The following is a 19156-nucleotide window of genomic DNA, read 5'->3' on the forward strand; positions in this document are numbered from 1 at the left end:
TGACATCACTGAAAGTAACGTTGAAGCCTCACTCAAACAAATGAATTAAATGATACAATTACAATGCATGTTTGCCGCAGTGGGAAAATCAATTTTAACATATGTGAATCAGCAGCATATCTAGATTTAGTTCACGATGATCTACTCAGCCAATCGTTGCATGATTATTGGCGTTCTTAAACGCTGAAAAGGCCAGCTAATACGCCGAGACGTTACATCTCCAGATGGCGTAGTTCATAGGTAGAAACAAGGAAAGTGAAATATGATTTGCATAATGTTTTTAGGAGCGTTCCCGTATAGCTTGCTGGTGCAATAATCTTAAGCATTCATTACAGCTACAAATCTCATTGTTGTTAAGAGGAAGCTTTAGCTGCGGGGCTCCTATCTATATACATAGAAACTGAGAAAACAATTTATTTTTTTAACAACCACTGAACCGATTTTAATTAGATTGGTTCCATCTAAAAAGAAGAAGTTAAAATTTAATCACTGTGAGAAGCGAATGTTTGATTTAGGCTATTAACATTTTTATAAAGATTGTTTGGCACATCTAATATTGACACATTGACACCTTGGACACACTTGGCACATCTGACAAGAATGAGATATTTTAAGGCTTATGCTTCACGACTGTATGGTACTTTGTACTGCCTGGGTTCGCATAAGCACTTCTGCTTATGCGGCCTCATCATTACTTTGTGCAAATGTTATTCGAAACAATAAACTTCAAACTTCAAGTCCAAACTATCATCATAGATCACACGTCTAGGCTACTCAGAAAGCCTAACATCAGTTTTTAGCGCACCTTGACAATAGACCATTGTCAGTTGAAATGGTTTTCACATGTCGCCGACAGAAGACATCGCATCTGAAGGCGACGAAGGGACTACTTCGGTTTTTAATAGAGACGGGCTTGGAAAGCGGCTGTGACAGTGATGTCACGTACCACGCAAGAGTGACGGACTGTACCTGACGATTTGTGTGCTGTGTTATGTGCTCTCTCTCTGTCCTCCCCATCTTTCATCCTCCCATCCCACTCCCATGTGTAGGGTAGCAAACCGGTTGAGCTAAACTGGTTAACCTCCCTGTCTTTCCTTCTCCACTTTTTCCTGCCTTTCCTAAAATCAGTCTTACAGTGATGCGCAGATCGGTCGTGCTCCGTTGCAGAATTTGGAAGAACAAAACTATAATGTTTACAAATTTGTAACTCAGTAATAGAAAATGATATCACAATTCTAAAAACAGCAACTGATAATACAAAAAGGGAACAAATTTGATCTATATATGTACCGCTCTTGATATGCTATCAATACGTGAGTAGGCCTTTTGCAAAACTTTTGTAAACATTGCTCCAAAATCACGTAAGCTGTAAATAATTGCATAAAATTTGTCCGCTTTAGATTCTGTAACAGATGCAATTTACGGAACTGTGATATCTACTTTCGTTGCAGAGTAAGGCATTTCTAAACTTGGTGCTTTATATTTTTTTAAAGGCTTACTGATTTTTGGTAGCGTCTGTAAATCATTCTGGACATCAAATCGAAATTATGCTTTCGAAAGTGATTGGAATTTAACCTTTTCTCTCAAATGCAACAAATCTCATTCAAATTGGCCGAGGGGTTGTCTCACAAAAGCGTTTCTGCGTTTTACATGTATTTGAATAGGCAGTATCACAGTCTACCCCTAGCTAAAGCTTCTTTTTAATATATTTTGTTTGAAAATATATTAGGAAAGCGGCCCGCAATAAGAATTCGAATTTCGTAGCAGATATTAAAATTTGAACGCATTTTTTGTCGTTATTTCTTTATACCAATACAAAAAATAGCGCCTTATATTACACTAGTAGTGTTTAGAGGTACTTCTTTCATGTTTCTTGGTGTGTGTCTCAGGCAGGCTATGCATATCATCGTTACGCTTTCTTAGCAGTAGAAGTCACGACAATAGAAAACGTTATTTCTTCACACAGGAATAGATTCGGGGTTTACGACGGTTGAACTGTCGTTCCACCGTCGTCCTTGCCTTCGTCCTCGTAGACGCCATAGTTGGCAGCCATATCTATCTATCTATCTATCTATCTATCTATCTATCTATCTATCTATCTATCTATCTATCTATCTATCTATCTATCTATCTATCTATCTGTCTGTCTGTCTGTCTGTCTGTCTGTCTGTCTGTCTGTCTGTCTGTCTGTCTGTCTGTCTGTCTGTCTGTCCGTCCGTCCGTCCGTCCGTCCGTCCGTCCGTCCGTCCGGTCCGTCTGTCTGTCTGTCTGTCTGTCTGTCTGTCCGTCCGGTCCGTCTGTCTGTCTGTCTGTCTGTCTGTCTGTCTGTCTGTCTGTCTGTCTGTCTGTCTGTCTGTCTGTCTGTCTGTCTGTCTGTCTGTCTGTCTGTCTGTCTGTCTGTCTGTCTGTCTGTCTGTCTGTCTGTCTGTCTGTCTGTCGTGGTTGAAAGCTGTACTATACTATTGGAACCATCGTCCTCAAGTGTAATCGCGGTACGTCTTCGTTATCATTACTCTTATAGTCGCTGTTATCGATTCAATTGTCGATATTTTGCGCAGCACATAAAGCATTAGATTGAGCAGCCCTTTACAATACATTAATGCCCGTGAGTTCGAGGATATAAGACGCGGAAACAAGGTACCCCAAGTACATTGTAAGGGATGTGTTGGCATGTGCGTGAGCGATTGACGTGTATTAATACATGTTGCGTTGCCGAAGAGTAAGTGTGTTCCCACGCAACGGCCGCACTGCAAGCGACATCTGGTGGAGTCACACCGATTCATCTTAGTGCGTGTATGAAGACCGCATGATGGGCAATTTCTCCCTTTCTCCCTTTGGGCAATTTTGCAGAGTGGTATAGTCTGTTACTTCGGAGCATTCGTTGTATGCGTCAGTTCTAGGCAAACCTGTTTCGCGACGACTGTTTTGAAGCCACGTTATGGAGCACTGTAAGACTATTTCACCGCGGCCTCTTCGCCTGATAGCTTGCCGCATACTATCTTTTCAAGAGTGACACGTACAGGCCGCCTACTCCTAATGAAGCAACGTATGAGTAATGAAGTTGATTAATATTGAACATTACAGTTTACGAGGAAAAAGTCGTAATTACGAGGCGCTAGCCCTAAAAGATTATTGGGAGATTCTTCGAAAGCTTACAGATGTTTTGTTTCTAAGTCTATGGAATATAAACAGAGTACGGTGATTTGTGACCTCAGACTCTTTATCTACCATTAATTGTAATATTTTTCTAAGCACTGCGATCTGCTTTGAATTTGGCGAACATCAGTACGAATTGAAGAAAAGCGACTTTTTAGCAATCTTTTTCCGTCGTATAGTGCGTATAATTTCTACACAATTTATTGAAAGAAGAATTTTCAGCAACACGTCTGTAAACTATGTACAAATTGCCTAAACAAAATTTTTTGTTAGATAAGTTAGCGGTCTATCGATGACAGATGAGTCTGCAGACTTTATTTTAAGAAACCAAGGGTACTCCAATTGATAACACGAGAACACTAATAAATCATTCGCTCTTACAGTTCACAGCCTGCACAAATTGTTTGTTTAAATAAATGTAAATTTACCTACGTGAAGTGAATATGCAGAGAGTTTGCGGCTGAGTTTGACGTTACGCTGTTGGCTTGTTGTGTTTCCTCGTTACGATTTTCACAGTGCGCAGATTAGCACAGATTTTTGTGTGCTTTTTTCTGCCCACGTGGATGCTACTTTAGCTCCCCCCTTTCTATCTATCTCTTGCTGTCGATGCTGTTTCAGCTATCTGTATAGTCGGTTTAGTCTATCGCCTGCGTGATTTGTTGAATATGAAAATTCGATGGTTCTAAAGCTCTATGAAAACTGAGCTTGATAATTAACACCGGACGCTCTTATGCATTAATCTTAATACTCTTTGCAAAACTGTACCTCTGTTGTGTATTACCGTTCACGTGCCTTGGAACTTCATAACTAGGGTTTTTAATGTCTTTGGCCTTGCCATTCGGCCTTGTTTCAAGGCATGAACGCCTCCATTTATAACACTGAAGATTAAAATAAATGAACTAAAATCAGTGAGGTATGCTGCTTTCTCCCGAAGGATACGCATTAGCAGTATTTGACCAGGCGTATAGCAGCGAGCTGTGGACTGTATAAGGAAAGTGCATGCGTACTTGACTCCACGTACGCATGGCTGCCTGTCGAAAGTGAGGACAGGCCGAGAAAACAGGTCGGTGGCATGGCTTGTGGCTTGCACTTACTCGTCCTTGTGGCTGCTGCTCTGTGTCCTCTGGCTACAATAGATGCTAGAAGCACCTGCGGCCGAAAATCAGGTACTGCACTTACTGGAAATGTGAACAATTTTCGTCGATGCGTTTTTTCTTAGTGAACGCTAGCCGGAGGCAATAAGGATTACTTGAGGAAACACTTGCACTCCGAAGTTAGATAGGGAGGCCATGAATGCGGCACCAACATAGAACTGGGTTTGCAAAGCGGGCAGCTTCGAGTGTAGTGCTGAGGAGCTACGACAGAATGGTGCGGGTCCGTGCAATCTAAATGCAATGTAGATGATATGTATATTTTAGCATTTTATGTTGGACCACATTCTCACGGTCTTTTTTTTAATTTCAATTATACAATTCATTTATGTTTACCCTGTTACTTATCTATCTGACTCGGGAAATTGTATCTACAGATTCATAGTCAATCTGTATTATTATTGTATAATGTATGTATTTCTTTTGTATTTCGCGCAGCTAACCTGTACAATTTTAATTGCTTGATATGTTTACCTCCATACTGGACATGTAACATTGATTTGATACGATGTCACCAATGCATTTCACATTATCTAGCAGAGTGCTGAATGCCAACAGGAGCGCGAGCCATTTGTGAGGCCTTTGTAGCCTTTTGCTCCTGCTCCCGTTTCTGTAATAGAAGCAAAAGTAAACCTTCACCTTCAATCTTCGCACGAAAATCTCCCGAAAAAAAATAAATAGAAGCTCGTTGTTGCTGTTGTAGTAGGCACTTGGTGTACGTGGCACCAAGCCGCTTGATTCGGTGGCGTTCGGCGTTGTTTTGCCATTGAAAATCCCGTTTGTGGTTTTCGTAGCTTGCGTTTCCCGTGCCCACAAAAAATCACTTCTTGCGCATGAAGAATGCCGATGTGTCGCATCAATTTGGATCATAAAAATTCCGTCGGCAGTATATGTAATCGAAATGGCTCGTTAAACTTTCGTGTGTAGCCTATGTCATCAGGTAAACACCTGATGACATACATTTACGTGCCATGTACTTAACTGCATATGCGCTACGCTTTGCCTTCGGTCTCATCGCATAGTACTCTCAGCACTCCGGAAATCTTTAGTACTAAGTTCCGAGTTATGACGCTGTGCGGTGCTACCGAATTGCCATTCTCGTGACATCACTGCAAGATTTAGCGTCATCGGGGCGCGTCGCCATAGAATTATGAAATCAGAAGAGGTGCGGACGTCCAGATTTTCTCTGTGTTCCTCACTACTCCCTTGACAACAAGGCGCGCTAATGGGGGTTGGTTAGACTGTTATTGTATACACGCCGAACCGCTACCTTAAAGCGCCTCCTCTTATTATTAAGGTGAAAGCCTTAAGTAGCTCGTTGCAATGGCTCACAGAAATTGCAACGAAAATTGCTCACAAATTGCTCACAGAATTCCTCACAAGCAACAAATTGCTCACAGAAAAATAAGCGGCGTCAGGTCCAGTGATACAAAAAAAGTTGACGAGTAGCGCAAAAAATATCACCATCAGCAATAGCTCGATCATACCAACATAATTTCGAATGGCTCATACCCCCGTAAGCATCCAAAGATGCGATGGCTGAATATGAAAGTAGAAACGAAAGAAAGAAAGAACGAAAGAAGGAAAAAATGAACGAAAGAACAAAGAAAGAGGGAACAAAGAAACCGAGAACAAAAGAAAGAAAAATAAGAAAGAAAGAAAGAGAGAGAGAAAGGAAAAAATGAAGAAAGAAGGAAAGAAAGAAAAGATAAATACGAAAAAAAATGAGAGAACGAAAGTACCTTTACCTACTGCATTAGGTGCTCGCATGCGTCGTTGAGGAGATCGACCTACAGCGCAATACACTTTACTTCCCACTGCAGCTCGTTATGTCTTGCAAGAAGTCTGACCTCTCCGATCGGATATAATGCATTACCACGTGTACAGCAGTCTTTCACCTTCACGTGTTACAGGAGTGTAACATGCTGTCGATTTTTTTTTTTTTTTTTTTGTCTGCGTTTACCCACGTTTTTGTGCTTTCTTGGTTTAATATAGCAAGCGTTTCGTGATAATATCTTACAAGGCTTTCCTGGCAATATCCGTAACAAAAGTCACCCATTGAGCGAAAACTTATCATCGTTCTCTTTCAACTTGATCTTAAACTATCTAATCGGGAGCGTCGATTCTACCTGCTCCTGTTTTTATCCTGAAACAGAATCATTCGATATATATTTGTTTCTTATTTGGCCTAGCCGCTGCGCTGTTCTCGATTTGCATCTCAAAATTTAATTTTATCACTTGAACAGTCAATTCATTGCCTTGCTATAATTCGTGTTTATGTGGAAGGATTAAGTCCGTATACATTAGCTGCGCTGGGTGCTTAACTTTAACAGGTTTCTCTGCTGATGTCTTTTCGCTTAGAAAGTGTTAACTGTTTCTGCAGTATCAATTTTGTAACCATGGCAGTGTTCTCCTTCGGCAACAGTTTGCGCAACCTTTGTGCAGGCGTCGTGAAGAGTGTCCGTAGTGCTTCTATTGGGGCCGAATTCTTGGGTCGTTGCGGACGCCATTTACTGCTCAAGTACAACATTGACACTGGTGCTTTTTACAAGGTATGGCCAGAGCAGCCCCCTAAGTGAGGCCGCCCATCATATTTACGTCTAGAAGCTACCGTGGGAGCATAATTGCGTGAAAACATAGGCTAATATTTAGTTACACGATTGAAAAACTTCAGGCGGTCCAAATTAATATTATCCCTTCACTATACCGCTCTTTTTAAGTTAGCCCAGTGTTGCCTTGGGGTGTTAAATAAGACGACAAAGTGTTCTTCCTGTGTAACGATGCTGTTTCTGTTTCTGTTGAAGCTTCATTGATGTTGATGGTGTTGCTGAGGTTCGAGAAAGACTTAAGGGATATGCAGGAGTGACAGCCCGTCAGAAAATGGTTACAGACTTAACCCTTATAGATGCTATTGCGATAGTGGTACAAAAGGCGGTGTCAAAATCTATTGAACGACTAACATCAAGCCTGTCGGAGACTAGCTCAAGTGTTCACATCCCAGATGATTCCGCTTTTCGGTTCTGCAGCGAGTTGCAATGCTAGCTCGTAGATTCCTAATCATCCTCTTACGTCGAACGTTGAACAGCTGATCGATACTTTGCCAGTTATTGTGGAAAACACTTAAAATAAAAGGCCATGAACTTCAGCTTAGCAGACCGACAACGGATGCTTCTCTGGATCAGTGTCTGAAAACAACTAGGGTGTAGAAATGTATCTTCCGACACTTAAACGCACAAGGTCACCTAATGATAATTAATCAATCTCTGTCCCGCACTGAAGAAACAAAAAGTTGGTTAAAGATAGTTTTTCCAAGACCAGATGCTAATCCTAATTCACCCAGCTCTGCCCCTCAATGGAAACCCACAAAGTATGGTAAATACAGTCTTTCGAAGACAGATCTTTTAAAAGAGAGTATCTAAGAGTAAGTGGTTTCTAAAGTAGGTAATAATTCATCATATATGGGGTATTTAAACGTATACAGTAGAATCGCCATAACGTTATTTCTGCAGCTACAGATTTAATATATCTTTGTTCACAATTTTCTCCCAACCTTATTCTTTTGCAGGAAACTTGGCTCTCAAATGGTCAAGATTTTCACACAATAAATTATCCTTTATTTCGATTAGACCGTCCATCAAGAGCCGCAGGACTTGCTTTCGTAATACCAACCAAAATATGCCACATAACAAAAATATCCTATCAGTATATGTCCACGGAGTGCGAGATACTAGCAATAGATGTAGCTCTTCCTGGTGCATATCCCACATGTGTTCAGGAAATTCTTTACCTTAATACCGGGGTCAAATCTTGTAAGAAAGAAACTGTGATAGCCGGAGACTTTAATTCCCATCATGTGTCTTCGGGTTTCAAGACGGACTGATGTGGAAAGCGATTGTTGGATTGGACAATTAAAATTTTTGTTGCTTAAACACAAAGGTAGCTACGTTTATTCAGGATCTTTCTAAATCGGCATTGGATGCAACATTTGCCAGTTCAAGAATTTCCGAGACTTCCGGGTGTACTGTCGACTCTGCCTCAAACAGTGCCCATCTGCTTGTTAGGTTCTATATTGTATGGTCTCTTGTTTCTTCAGAGTCTCCGGCGCGCACTTTTGTCAAACAAGAGATTTCAATGTCTTGAAAACGGTCTATAACTTCCAGATAACGGTGCCAGATGACATCAAAACCATGAGACTTTGCTCTGTATTAAAGAATTTCTTTAAGAAGTCTCAGTTGGATGTGAACATAGATAAAAGTACGACGTCTCCTTAGTGGAACTCGGTGTGCACGTGTGATTATAGACGACGAAAAGCCGCTTGGAAAAAGCTAATTTACAATCAGTGTCCGAGTAACTGGAGTGATTATAAGTTGACAGCTGCTACATTCGAGAGAACAGTATAGAATGCCAAAGACTAATATGATGATAAATATCATGACTTGCTCTCTCAGCCCAGCAACAAGAAATCTAGGTTCAGATTATCTCAAATTATAAAGGTCATACCATCACCAGCGAATATGGCCTCGATAATTCCTTCATCACGCGAGATATCTGTTTCTTTAGAATTCATGGTAAAGGCTTAGTACAACGCTTAACCTCACGTTTGCCGAATGGGCCATTAAGTCCTGTTGCAGATGACTTTGCGGAAGTCATAGCGTCAGAGCTTTCCAATATCCTAAGATCTCTGCCTACCTCAGCCCCAGGCCCTGACGGCATTTCCAATGCCATTCTAAAAAATTTGTTTGCAAGGTCTCCTAAAGACCTCTTGAACGCGGTGAATTATTCTCTAAAAAATGCTTGGATTCATCCAGAACGAAGAACCGCCAAAATAGTTCCGGTGCTTAAGGAACAAGGAGCTGGGATGTTATAACGTAAAGCTATGCCAAACTTTTCTATTCCAATTCTGCAATCAGCCCTCCGCGATTGGTAAAAAGCTTTTTTGAACCACCCCCACTGCGCCGGTCTGACAATGTTACGGTTGGCGTGTAACACCCCGGGCAAAAAGGATGCTCAACCACTATGCCTCATTGAAACGGAAGGTGGATTCCTAATTTGCTGTGGTTGTCTCGATTGGTTACCGGTCTGGCACGTGCACTGCAGTACTCACAGGCCCCTTCGTGTGTTTGCATGCCTAAGCGAAACGAAGAATGGATTCCTAATTTGCTATGGTTGTCTCGAGTGGATGCCGGTCTGGCGGACGCCTCGCAGTATTCACAGGCCCCTGTGTTCTGTGAGTGAAAATCCTTTCCGCGAACTGTCGAACTCTAGGGAGAGAACGTTTTCCGCGAACCAGACAGGACCCCCGGGCTGCCGCCAGTGAAGGCGCGCTCGTGAAGACGTCAGCTGGGAGAATGGATCAGCCGCCCAGCCACAATCAGACGCCCTTTCCGCGAACCAACGACGCGTGAAAGAGAAGGGATCAGCTGCCTACGATCCCCAGGTTTCGCGGGTTGCCACCAGCGGAGGCAAGCTCGGGAAAACATCGTCCTGGGAAAGTGGGTGCCGCCGCCAAGCACCGTGGGACTCAGTGCATGTCACGTGACGTTGACCTGAGCAAGAACCCGCCTACGATTTTAGTGGTCCTATTTAGAGGGCCCCGCAATGTACTTTTCACTTCATTCCCTTCATCTTATCCTTTACCAACCATTGAATAAACAGCGCGTTTCGCACTAGAAATTGTCTCGTCCCTGCCTGATCGCCATGGTCTACCGGACGCCTGCAGCCTGCCGACAGTGCCACGCTACCCAATAGTAACGCCGGTCGAGCTTCGACTAACCGGCGTCGCAATAACTGGTCGGCAGCGGTGGGGTACGCTACCCTGGAGAACGCAACATCACGCGACGTCATGAAAACCGCGATATCTCCCCATCTGACATGACGCGTACACACTGATTAGGCATCTTTGGACCGAACTAAAAAATAGTTATTTCTGATTCGACGCCTTTTGGCCATTAACCTTCGGCTACTGGTGAAAAGTTTTCGGGCTGCACCTACTTCACCTGCCTGTCATGCGATGTCACAAAACCGCGAAAACTCACTGCGTTAAAGTTACGTGTGCGCGTTAAAAGTACATTAATATGCCAAACAAAACTGAGTTTTTTTTCTGAATATCTGCAGGCTGCCCCATCCCTAAAGTAATAAAAGATGGCTGCCGCCGATCGCTCAGGCACTGGCTACTCGCACCTGCCGGAGAGTATTGGTTTATTTGCGTACAATACACCTTTTTGCGTGGTCGTGTAACGTTTTCAAGCACTTTCGGCGCGTTTACGACCTCGCTCTGCCAATTCGCATGCCGCCGCGATTTTCGACCAGCCACCTCAAGCCAAGTAAGGGAAAGCGGGCCAATCGCAGACGCCGGCGCCACCCTCGACATCTTCATCCGGTTATCGATTTTAAGTGCACTGGATCGTCCCCATCGAATCCCTCTCCGCTTGAGCGCGCTCCTCGCCTCTTGTCAGGAAATTAGATAAGACAAGCCGCTCACTGTAGGAGATGTTATTCGTTTTTAAAGCAAACAAATGTTGCCTCCTATAAACGAGTGGAGCGTTCGATTGGTCCGTTCAGACAACCCTGCTGGTCACCGCCCGATGCTTGTTTCGGCGGTTACACAAATTTGGCGTCAGGAGATTGGAATAAAAACATATTGGAATAGTTTTACGTTATAGGGCCCCTGGCTACAATCTTGACAATATTATGCCTATTCTTCTTAGCTCAAATATGGTAAAACTATTGGTGCCATTGACGAACTCTTTTTGAAAGTGTGGTGGGCCACTTACCTCTCCCCTTCACTCCATTTCTCATCACTTAGACCGTCATGGGCTTAGTACTTACTCGACTTTGTGTGAGCTCAAGCTCACATAAATTAAAATAATAAAAGAGAGCAGTCCCGTTTGAATAATAAAATTATAATAATAAAAGAGAGCAGTCCACACGTTTCCTTCAAAACAATTTTTCTTTCTTGCCATGTCGCCTTTACTCAGGTCGTCGAGCGTTTTTGCCTGGTCACACATCTCTGCTACGCAGTGGTTGAGAAGTACAGTGACGTAAGTTCGCTTAAAATATATAGATACATATTTATACATATTCTTGTCTGATTATGTTTTTAGGCTTGTGTAGTTGTTCTCTGACGGTAAGTGCAAGTTTATTGACATTTACATCTGGCGTTTAATTTTTACATTTACTATCGGGGGCCTTGAAAGCGTTCCGCGATGGGGACAGAATCTAGGAGCACCGAAGGCCGCTAGCTTTGTGTGCGCTATCTTGGCGCCGCTGAGTTGGTGTGGAAGCGAAAGGCAGCACGAAGGTAAATTCGCTAGCTCCTGCTGCGTTCTGACAGCGAGTTTCCGCGGTCATCCAGAGAGATGTGTTCAGGTTTGCTTGTGCGCGCGTGACACCATGCTTGTTAATTTAATTAGTAAGCGAATTTCCAAATTTATACGGCCGATAAAACTCGTACCCTTACTTCACATAGCTGTCTACTAATTTGCTATTGCAATCGATGCTTCGCCTTTCGGGCAAAACTGCGACTTTTAAAAAAAAACTTCTAGCTAATGTTGAATACATAAAACGCATGAAAACATAGAACATAGAAAACATAGAACGCATGAAAAATTTTGCCCTTTCAGCTCTTCTTTGCTTGCTGTAGCTCGCGTCTTGATTATTGAAGCGGTCATTGACGTTCACAGATGCAAGAACGCGTAGGAATGTTTGACTCATGAACAAACTCTTGGCGATTGGCCATTTAAGCATGTGGTTCTGAGGGAAACCTTCAAGAGTTTGAATTTCAATTTTTCTTTAGTACGCGGCGGGGACTTGATGTCTAGGCAGCGTTTCACGGGAACTGGGCGTAAATGCGTCATGACAAACATCTGCATCAACCGAAAATAGCACAACCAGCCGAGCCAGGCAGCACCACGAAAGGAAGCATCAGTGCATGTGCCTTTCAAACGAGCAAGTAACGCTGCAAGTGACTCCGCCATATTCGCGCCGGCTGAAGCCGTCACCGACAACGTGCTAAATGCATATTTCTCTGTTACCCCTTTTACTTTTCTTAGTGCAGTCACCATAATCCGCTCCTGCGGCCACCTAGCTTGGTTCAGAAATCAAGTAGCTCTAATTATTTAGAGCGCAGCTCTTAGGCACCCATTCCTGGGTTGGGCGTCGGCGTACCTCGGCGCAACCGCGCCAACGTGCTCGTGCCACTGCTCTCGTGTTCGTCGTCGTCTTCTTCCACAACTGACTCCGCTGCCGCTCATCCTGCGAGCGTCCCCATGCTGCCCCTCTCTCTGCGAAGGGGCTGGCGACACTGGCCCACTGCCAGTCGGTGCGGTGATTTGGGACTCAAATTATTTGCCTCAATATGTCGCGAAATGAAAACACGCATCGAGTTACGCTCAAAATTCGCATTAGGGAGTTCCTTAACACTTTTTTTTTTTCTTACAGAACATGACGTTGTTTCAAGACAAAATTGTGGACTGTTACCGAAGATACGCCTTGTTGGTTGTCGCAACGCGCCCTGTAAGTGCTTCTGTACACAAGCTGGCATGCTTTGAATGCAGTGAGTGAGTGAGTGAGTGAGTGAGCGAGTGAGTGAGTGAGTGAGTGAGTGAGTGAGTGAGTGAGTGAGTGAGTGAGTGAGTGAGTGAGTGAGTGAGTGAGTGAGTGAGTGAGTGAGTGAGTGAGTGAGTGAGTGAGTGAGTGAGTGAGTGAGTGAGTGAGTGAGTGAGTGAGTGAGTGAGTGAGTGAGTGAGTGAGTGAGTGAGTGAGTGAGTGAGTGAGTGAGTGAGTGTAATCCAGACGAGATTGGGGCTTATGCACGAACATTCGTTCTGCTTGGTGAGCCACACCTGTGCCTACATTTGACCTTCCAGGATCTTCTCGGCGAGGAACTGAGCAATAACATCGACAAGATTACAAGGGAAACTAGGGTAAGCTGACGTGCAATAAAATAAATGAATCATTTTGCGAGCAAACTTCATTCCAGTATATTTTGAGTAATAATTGGGAGGGGATAATCAATCTTCCTCCTACGACGGCATGAGAGAGCAACCTGTTGCTAAAAAAATAGACATATTTAGCTGTGCAGATCCTCAGTCACAGAATTTTAAAAAATCTCGCCTTCTTGCACATTGCCTTTCGCACTTACCGGATAAGAACACTCGCCGCAGTTCCCCTCTTTTTCTTTTTTTTTTAATTCATCGAAAGGCGAATGTCTAAATGTACTCATTTACTCAAGTGCTACAATCGTACAGTTCAGATCGTCGAAGCAAGACAAGGGCTGCCAAAGGGCGATACAAACCTGAAGTAATCAACAGTCAACCAATAGAGAAGACAGCTGCGAAGCCATCTTGCGATAACACTTATGGCCTTGTTCGCCCGCCGCTAAACAGTTTACGATAGTTATCTATGCATGTAAGGTAATATTTCAGACTACTATATACCACGCAGCTTGCAAATTACAAATTCAAACAACTGACATTACTAATACATTTTGCCAATCTATATGCTGCAAAATGCTCTAGACAGTCAAGAATCTATTGTAGTTCGAGCAGTGCTTATGTCGTGAGTACACACGAACACTCCACATGAGCTATTCTTAATCATTCTACGCCTTGTATGAACGTCCAGTGCACTTAAATTGGTGCTTTTCACTCCTCTTTCCGTAGGTATGCATGAAGAAGAGAATGCCGAAGGACAAAGACGTCATGCTGGGCGTGATCCGCTACATACGGCGACTCTTCTTCATGGCATGATCCTACTGAAATGCTGTGTGCCAACGGACTTTTATATATCTATTTTATTCCATTGAGTTGACGGCAGCCACTGATACATGGTGACTGCATGTCCTTCCATACGGATTAGTTGCAACGTGTGGAAACTGATCACCTGAAGTTTAGTAGTCGCAATACGTAGCCATCGGACATCAGCAATGTTGCTTTCCAACTTAAAGATTTATAGTGCACCATACTCTCTTTTGCTTTACGCATCAGAAAACTTATTTTCTGATATTAATAATCTCACCGCACACATTCTTTCTTGAAATTTTTGCCCCTTTTAAGTAAACCCACTCCGCTTCGTTATGCATAAGCCGGTATTTCGGCAGCGCTTACTCCGCGAGCAATACTGAGAGTGAGGATATCGAGCAGTCTTCCTTAAAACCCACACAAATAAATTCACACGACAGTATCGCCATGACGCAGCTTGTGGCAGTAAAACACGTACTTGCGCTCTCACGTTCTCGAGTGGCAAGACAATTTAACATTCGGAGGCCGTTTCTTTCGCGCTCACGTAGCCTACAGCAGGCTAAGCTGATGCACCCCGCGTCCGTGACATTTTTGTGAATGCTTAAGTCAAGCATGACAAAAACTTGCAGACGAGAGAACAACGCCACATAACGTTTTAAGAGGTCATTGCGTAAATGCAGAGGTTGGCGTGGCTCAAGCAACACTAGACGTAGCTTAAGCCGCAGTGTGTCACAGTGTGTCAATCGGCTGTTCAAGCGGTAATGATTCGCCGGAGAATCACGTGACCGTCGAATCACGCGAACGGCGCCGCGCACGTTTCAGCGACCGCGTTTCTTCGTTTCACCTTCGGACACGCCAAGCCCTCTATGCTCTTGCAAAAGTGTGCTGTGTGATATTAAAGGGCCCCCGAAACGGTTCGGACAAATTTTGTAGACGCGTAGGGTACAGCTTAAGTAGAACATTCGCACCACAATTTAAGTGAAGCGTTACGTATTAATGGAGCTACAAGCGATTAGAAGTTACCCTCCTCCCCAGCCATGCTTTTCCTCCTCAACTCGTTCGCCGAGCGAGCGGGGCTAAGCTCCGCCTTCACTGGTCCTGCGTCACGATGCGACGTCACATCGTCCACTTCCGGTTGTTTTGAAGCCCGCCCCCGCCCGCGCGAAACCTCTCCGCTAGCCGCTTGGCTGTCGACCCCAAGCGAGAGCTATCGAAGCAGCGTGCGTTGCGAGAATTCTGTCGTAGCGCCGAACGTGTCTGGTATTCCGTTAGCCACAGGCAAGCTGGTCATATCGGCAAATGACTGGAGGCATAAACTCAAGCTGATGAAGGAACTTTGGCGCAGACGTACGTGAGCGGCCTGATCGGTCTGCACGGTCCAGACACTTGTTGGCGCAGCGCTTAACCAGCCAAACACAGCGCTAATATTGCTCTAACCAAGTGTAAAACATTTTAAACATTTATAAAAACAATGTGTTGATGATTACACTCCTGCGAAAAATACACACCAGCAGCAGAGAAGAATACACTTCGTTGCTGCTACTGTGTATGGTTGAGCTCTATGCCACCAGGTGGCTGCACCGTGCAGACCATTCACATTTGCCCTTCTGCTCATCTCGGCTCATCCCGTTACGGCACAGTCAAGCGGCCAGACCCTGTCCCCTTGCGCTATATACCTTGCGCTTACGTTTGCCCTAATATGGGACTCGCGAAACGCTAGTGCGTTAGTAATCTTCCGGTGTAAAGTGACGGCCACAAACGCGCAAATCCTGGCGCCGATCGGATAGCGGCAGTCCGATTCGCAGCAGCCAGTTCGCTCGTACGCTGCCCTGCAGAGGGACACGATGTCGCAGCTTGACATATTGCCAGTCACTACGTTTGCAGTCCACAAGGCAACAAAGTCGAATCATAGTGCTCTGACCGCGGAGCTCTCGTCAAAATGGAGTACGTAGTAACACAAGCAGACGACACTTGCTGTGTGCCGGAAGTGCTTAAGTGTACTGAAAAATTGTTCTTGTGCATTCTCTTTCTGCTACTTTCTCTTTATAAAAACAAATTAACTAACATTCCAACTATTACGAAGATCATTTGTTTACCATAAAGTTGGAGAAATTATCGATCCCGCGCCCTGGTCAGCCAATCAGATAGCTCGCCCACGTGACGTCATATGGGTTATTTGCATCATATGGGTAGGGGCGGCTTAAAACTCCGCCGAGCAGTGCGCTGCGATCGACAGCGATGTGCATTTTTAAAACCTTATAATAAATTACACGCTTTATGCAGAGCACTTAGATGTGTCAATTAATGATCAGAAGGAACTACTCTAACGACTCAGTACGTTTGTAGAAAATCGCCAAAATCGTTTCAGGGTCCCTTTAAAACATTTTTACAGTGGCATCTGTATATGCGGAGTTGTGATTTTCTTTTTTAAATAGGCAGGCACGCTGTCTTTCTGTCCTGGGTTCGTGCAGCTTGAATAGTTAAAAAGTTGTAGAAGTGGCTCGTGGCGTAGGATTTAATAAATCTGCGGCTGTACATGAGCTGCAACTACCAAATGTTTTCTCAGGCACTAAGGTGTATCTGTTTAATTTGAATGAAGTGATGATATTGAAAGATTTGAAAACGTGCCTTGCGGCTTTTCCTATAGTGGTCGACAATAAGGAAGCAAATCGTAGATCACATGAAGTACATGAAAGCAAACAAACAAGCAAACAAAAACAATAAAAGAACAACTACCAAACAACCTGCCAAACAACCTGCCAAACAAACAAGCAAACCAACAAACAATAAACGGAACAAACAAAAAATTGTGAAGTATTTCAACTCACACACGTTAAAAGCGGTGCATTCCTTATAGTAAGAGCACTGCGAGCTATAATTACGTGCGACTTGGAACACAAGAACACGAATGAAATTAGCAGCATCCCAAGCTTGTTGCAAACGTCAACACGTCCTTCGCTCCAATGACGACAAAGGTACAGCTAAGCACAACAATGAAGTAAAAGAAACGCTAGCGTATACAAAAGCTCGAAAATTGGCAGAAAGAAGATTGTCGCAACAATATGGGGCAGTAGATCTCGTATAAGAAATATATTCGGTTATGTTTTTTCTCTTCCGCGTTCATTAAAAAAAAACGTAATTTGAAGCCGCAGTAAGAGCAATAAGGCGTCAATGTCAACGTCAGTTTTTACAGTGTTCAAACTAAGCAACCCAAGATTTATGTGATTAAGATTGTTACATTATCAAGGTAAACACGACAGCACGAGCAACTAGTGTTTTACTTTGTTACCCGCCGTGGTGGCGTAGTGGCTTTCGCGTGGCGCTGTTAAGCGCGCCCACGTGGGATCAAATATCGGCCGCTGGGGTCGCATTTCTGTGCGGGCGAAATGCAAAAGATCTACTGTACCGTTCGTTGGGCGCACGCTAAATAACCCAAGGCGGTCAAAATTAATTCGTAGTCCACACTCACGGCGTGCTTCATAATGATATAGTGGTTTTGGCACATAGGACCCCAGATTTATTTTCCTTTATTGAATCTACCACCGACGCACAGCCAGAGAAACGGATGGCTGACATACTTCTCATTCTCAGCCAGCCCTACCACGAAGCATGATTTTTCGGGCGTAGCGCATCATCAGCGATGCATGGCTACTCGGACGTTCGAAGGCAGGGTGGCCCGCATGCACTCCTGCGGCGTCAGTGAAACGAAATGTCAATTGGTCGGAATTACGCTACGGAAAACGGAAGGGCCAAAAGATAAATGTGCGAGCATTTCACATTCTTCACTGTCTCATTCGCAAGCACATAATAACTGGTCGACTGTATCGTGTTACAAATCTACTAGTAAAAGGGATTCATTCGTGACCTGCGGTGCCATTAAATGTGTGTGTAAGCAGGTACTCATGAGCCGCGATTGCTCCAGCCACGGGCGCTCGATCAAAGCGCACAGAGTTCGCGCTTGTTTCGGAGAAACAAAGTCGTATCGCTCAGTGTCTCTCAGTATAAAGTCACGCAGGAGTGTAAGACAAGGCGGAAAGTCTCGTCTCCCATTACTTTCGCGAAGCGCTGCTGCCTACACAAAGGTACGGGATAAAGCGACAAGACCTTCTCGAACCAAAAGTTCATAGACATTTGCGGAGTACGCACGGAGATGTTGACTTTTGTTTAGTAAGAGCTTCGCGATTAGGCTTAAACATGTGGTATACGTTGTTTACGAAAGTAATGCCCCCTCGCCGATGAAAAGCTGCATTACCAGAAACTACACAGCAGAAACGCTGCAGTGATTGGTGGTGAAGAGCAACTCAAAATTTATTGAAAAAATATGGGTTATGGGTATCATGACCCCTTTGAAACACATTCCTAGAAGCGCGCAGAACTTTTGGTGTATGGGCTTGGCCTTCTCATTATTATTATTATTATTATTATTATTATTATTATTATTATTATTATTATTATTATTATTATTATTATTATTATTATTTGTTTTGAAAACATATATACGTCTAACAGGAAAGGGAAAGTGAGGAGCAGGCCGGCAACTGCCACCGGAAGGGGCACAACGCCTGCCTACTCTTCAGAAGGGAGGTGACAGTCACACAGAAATGGAAGATAGGAAGGAGGGGAAGAAAGAGGAAAGAAAGAGCAACAAGACAAATCTAGAAGAATAAAGTAGAACACACAGTACAGATCACACACTGTAGGGCCGGTCACTGAATGTCACGCAACGACAGAATGGTAAATGGAAGAAATAGTATCGACGCTACATAATGCAAAAAAGGGGGTAATGGCGTGCAGACATTGCATTATGAATCCTTACCAACTAGCTCAGCTTTCTGTCGTTCGACGCTACAAAGGTGAACCTAAGTTAGTTAACTCTAGAAAAGTAAGTAGAGCGCGATGAGCCTGGTCACGTCGAGACGCACAACCACTGGGGTAGAAACATTCATCGAGTGTCGTATAGCGCAGGCCAAGAAGATGATAGTCTCTCACTAGCCACATGCGGTCCGCACCGAAAGCGGGACACTCAAATATCAGAAAACACACCGAAGAAGTGCACTTTACGTCTTGCACTTCCTCGATCTCTTTCTATGGCTACTATTTTCAACCGGC

The 19156-nt window shown here is 43.9% G+C and overlaps 1 protein-coding gene across 2 annotated transcripts; it reads left to right on the forward strand.

The window, feature by feature from the left end:
• The first annotated feature begins 4167 nt into the window (after nt 1-4167).
• On the forward strand, nt 4168-14941 carry LOC126542188 (uncharacterized). Of its 2 annotated transcripts, XM_055077061.2 has the most exons (6): nt 4168-4322; nt 6753-6859; nt 11285-11347; nt 12747-12821; nt 13175-13231; nt 13970-14941. In XM_055077061.2, the coding sequence occupies exons 1-6, from the start codon at nt 4229-4231 to the stop codon at nt 14054-14056; spliced, it is 483 nt and encodes a 160-aa protein (XP_054933036.1). In that variant the 5' UTR covers nt 4168-4228; the 3' UTR covers nt 14057-14941. The 2 variants fall into 2 exon arrangements, with proteins under 2 accessions (XP_054933036.1, XP_054933035.1); XM_055077060.2 differs by lacking the exon at nt 4168-4322 and having other exon boundaries at nt 4660-6859.
• The last annotated feature ends 4215 nt before the right edge of the window (nt 14942-19156 follow it).

This window comes from Dermacentor andersoni, chromosome 2 (genome assembly GCF_023375885.2).
Source record: "Dermacentor andersoni chromosome 2, qqDerAnde1_hic_scaffold, whole genome shotgun sequence".
In the NCBI taxonomy this organism is placed as follows: domain Eukaryota; kingdom Metazoa; phylum Arthropoda; class Arachnida; order Ixodida; family Ixodidae; genus Dermacentor; species Dermacentor andersoni.

Excerpts from the sequence above, each read along its gene's own strand:
- LOC126542188 (XM_055077060.2), top strand. The coding sequence starts at position 6,653 with ATGTCTTTTCGCTTAGAAAGTGTTAACTGTTTCTGCAGTATCAATTTT. Across the intron at positions 6,860-11,284 it reads ACACTGGTGCTTTTTACAAG|GTCGTCGAGCGTTTTTGCCT; the intron begins GTATGGCCAGAG and ends GCCTTTACTCAG. Across the intron at positions 11,348-12,746 it reads TGGTTGAGAAGTACAGTGAC|AACATGACGTTGTTTCAAGA; the intron begins GTAAGTTCGCTT and ends TTTTTCTTACAG.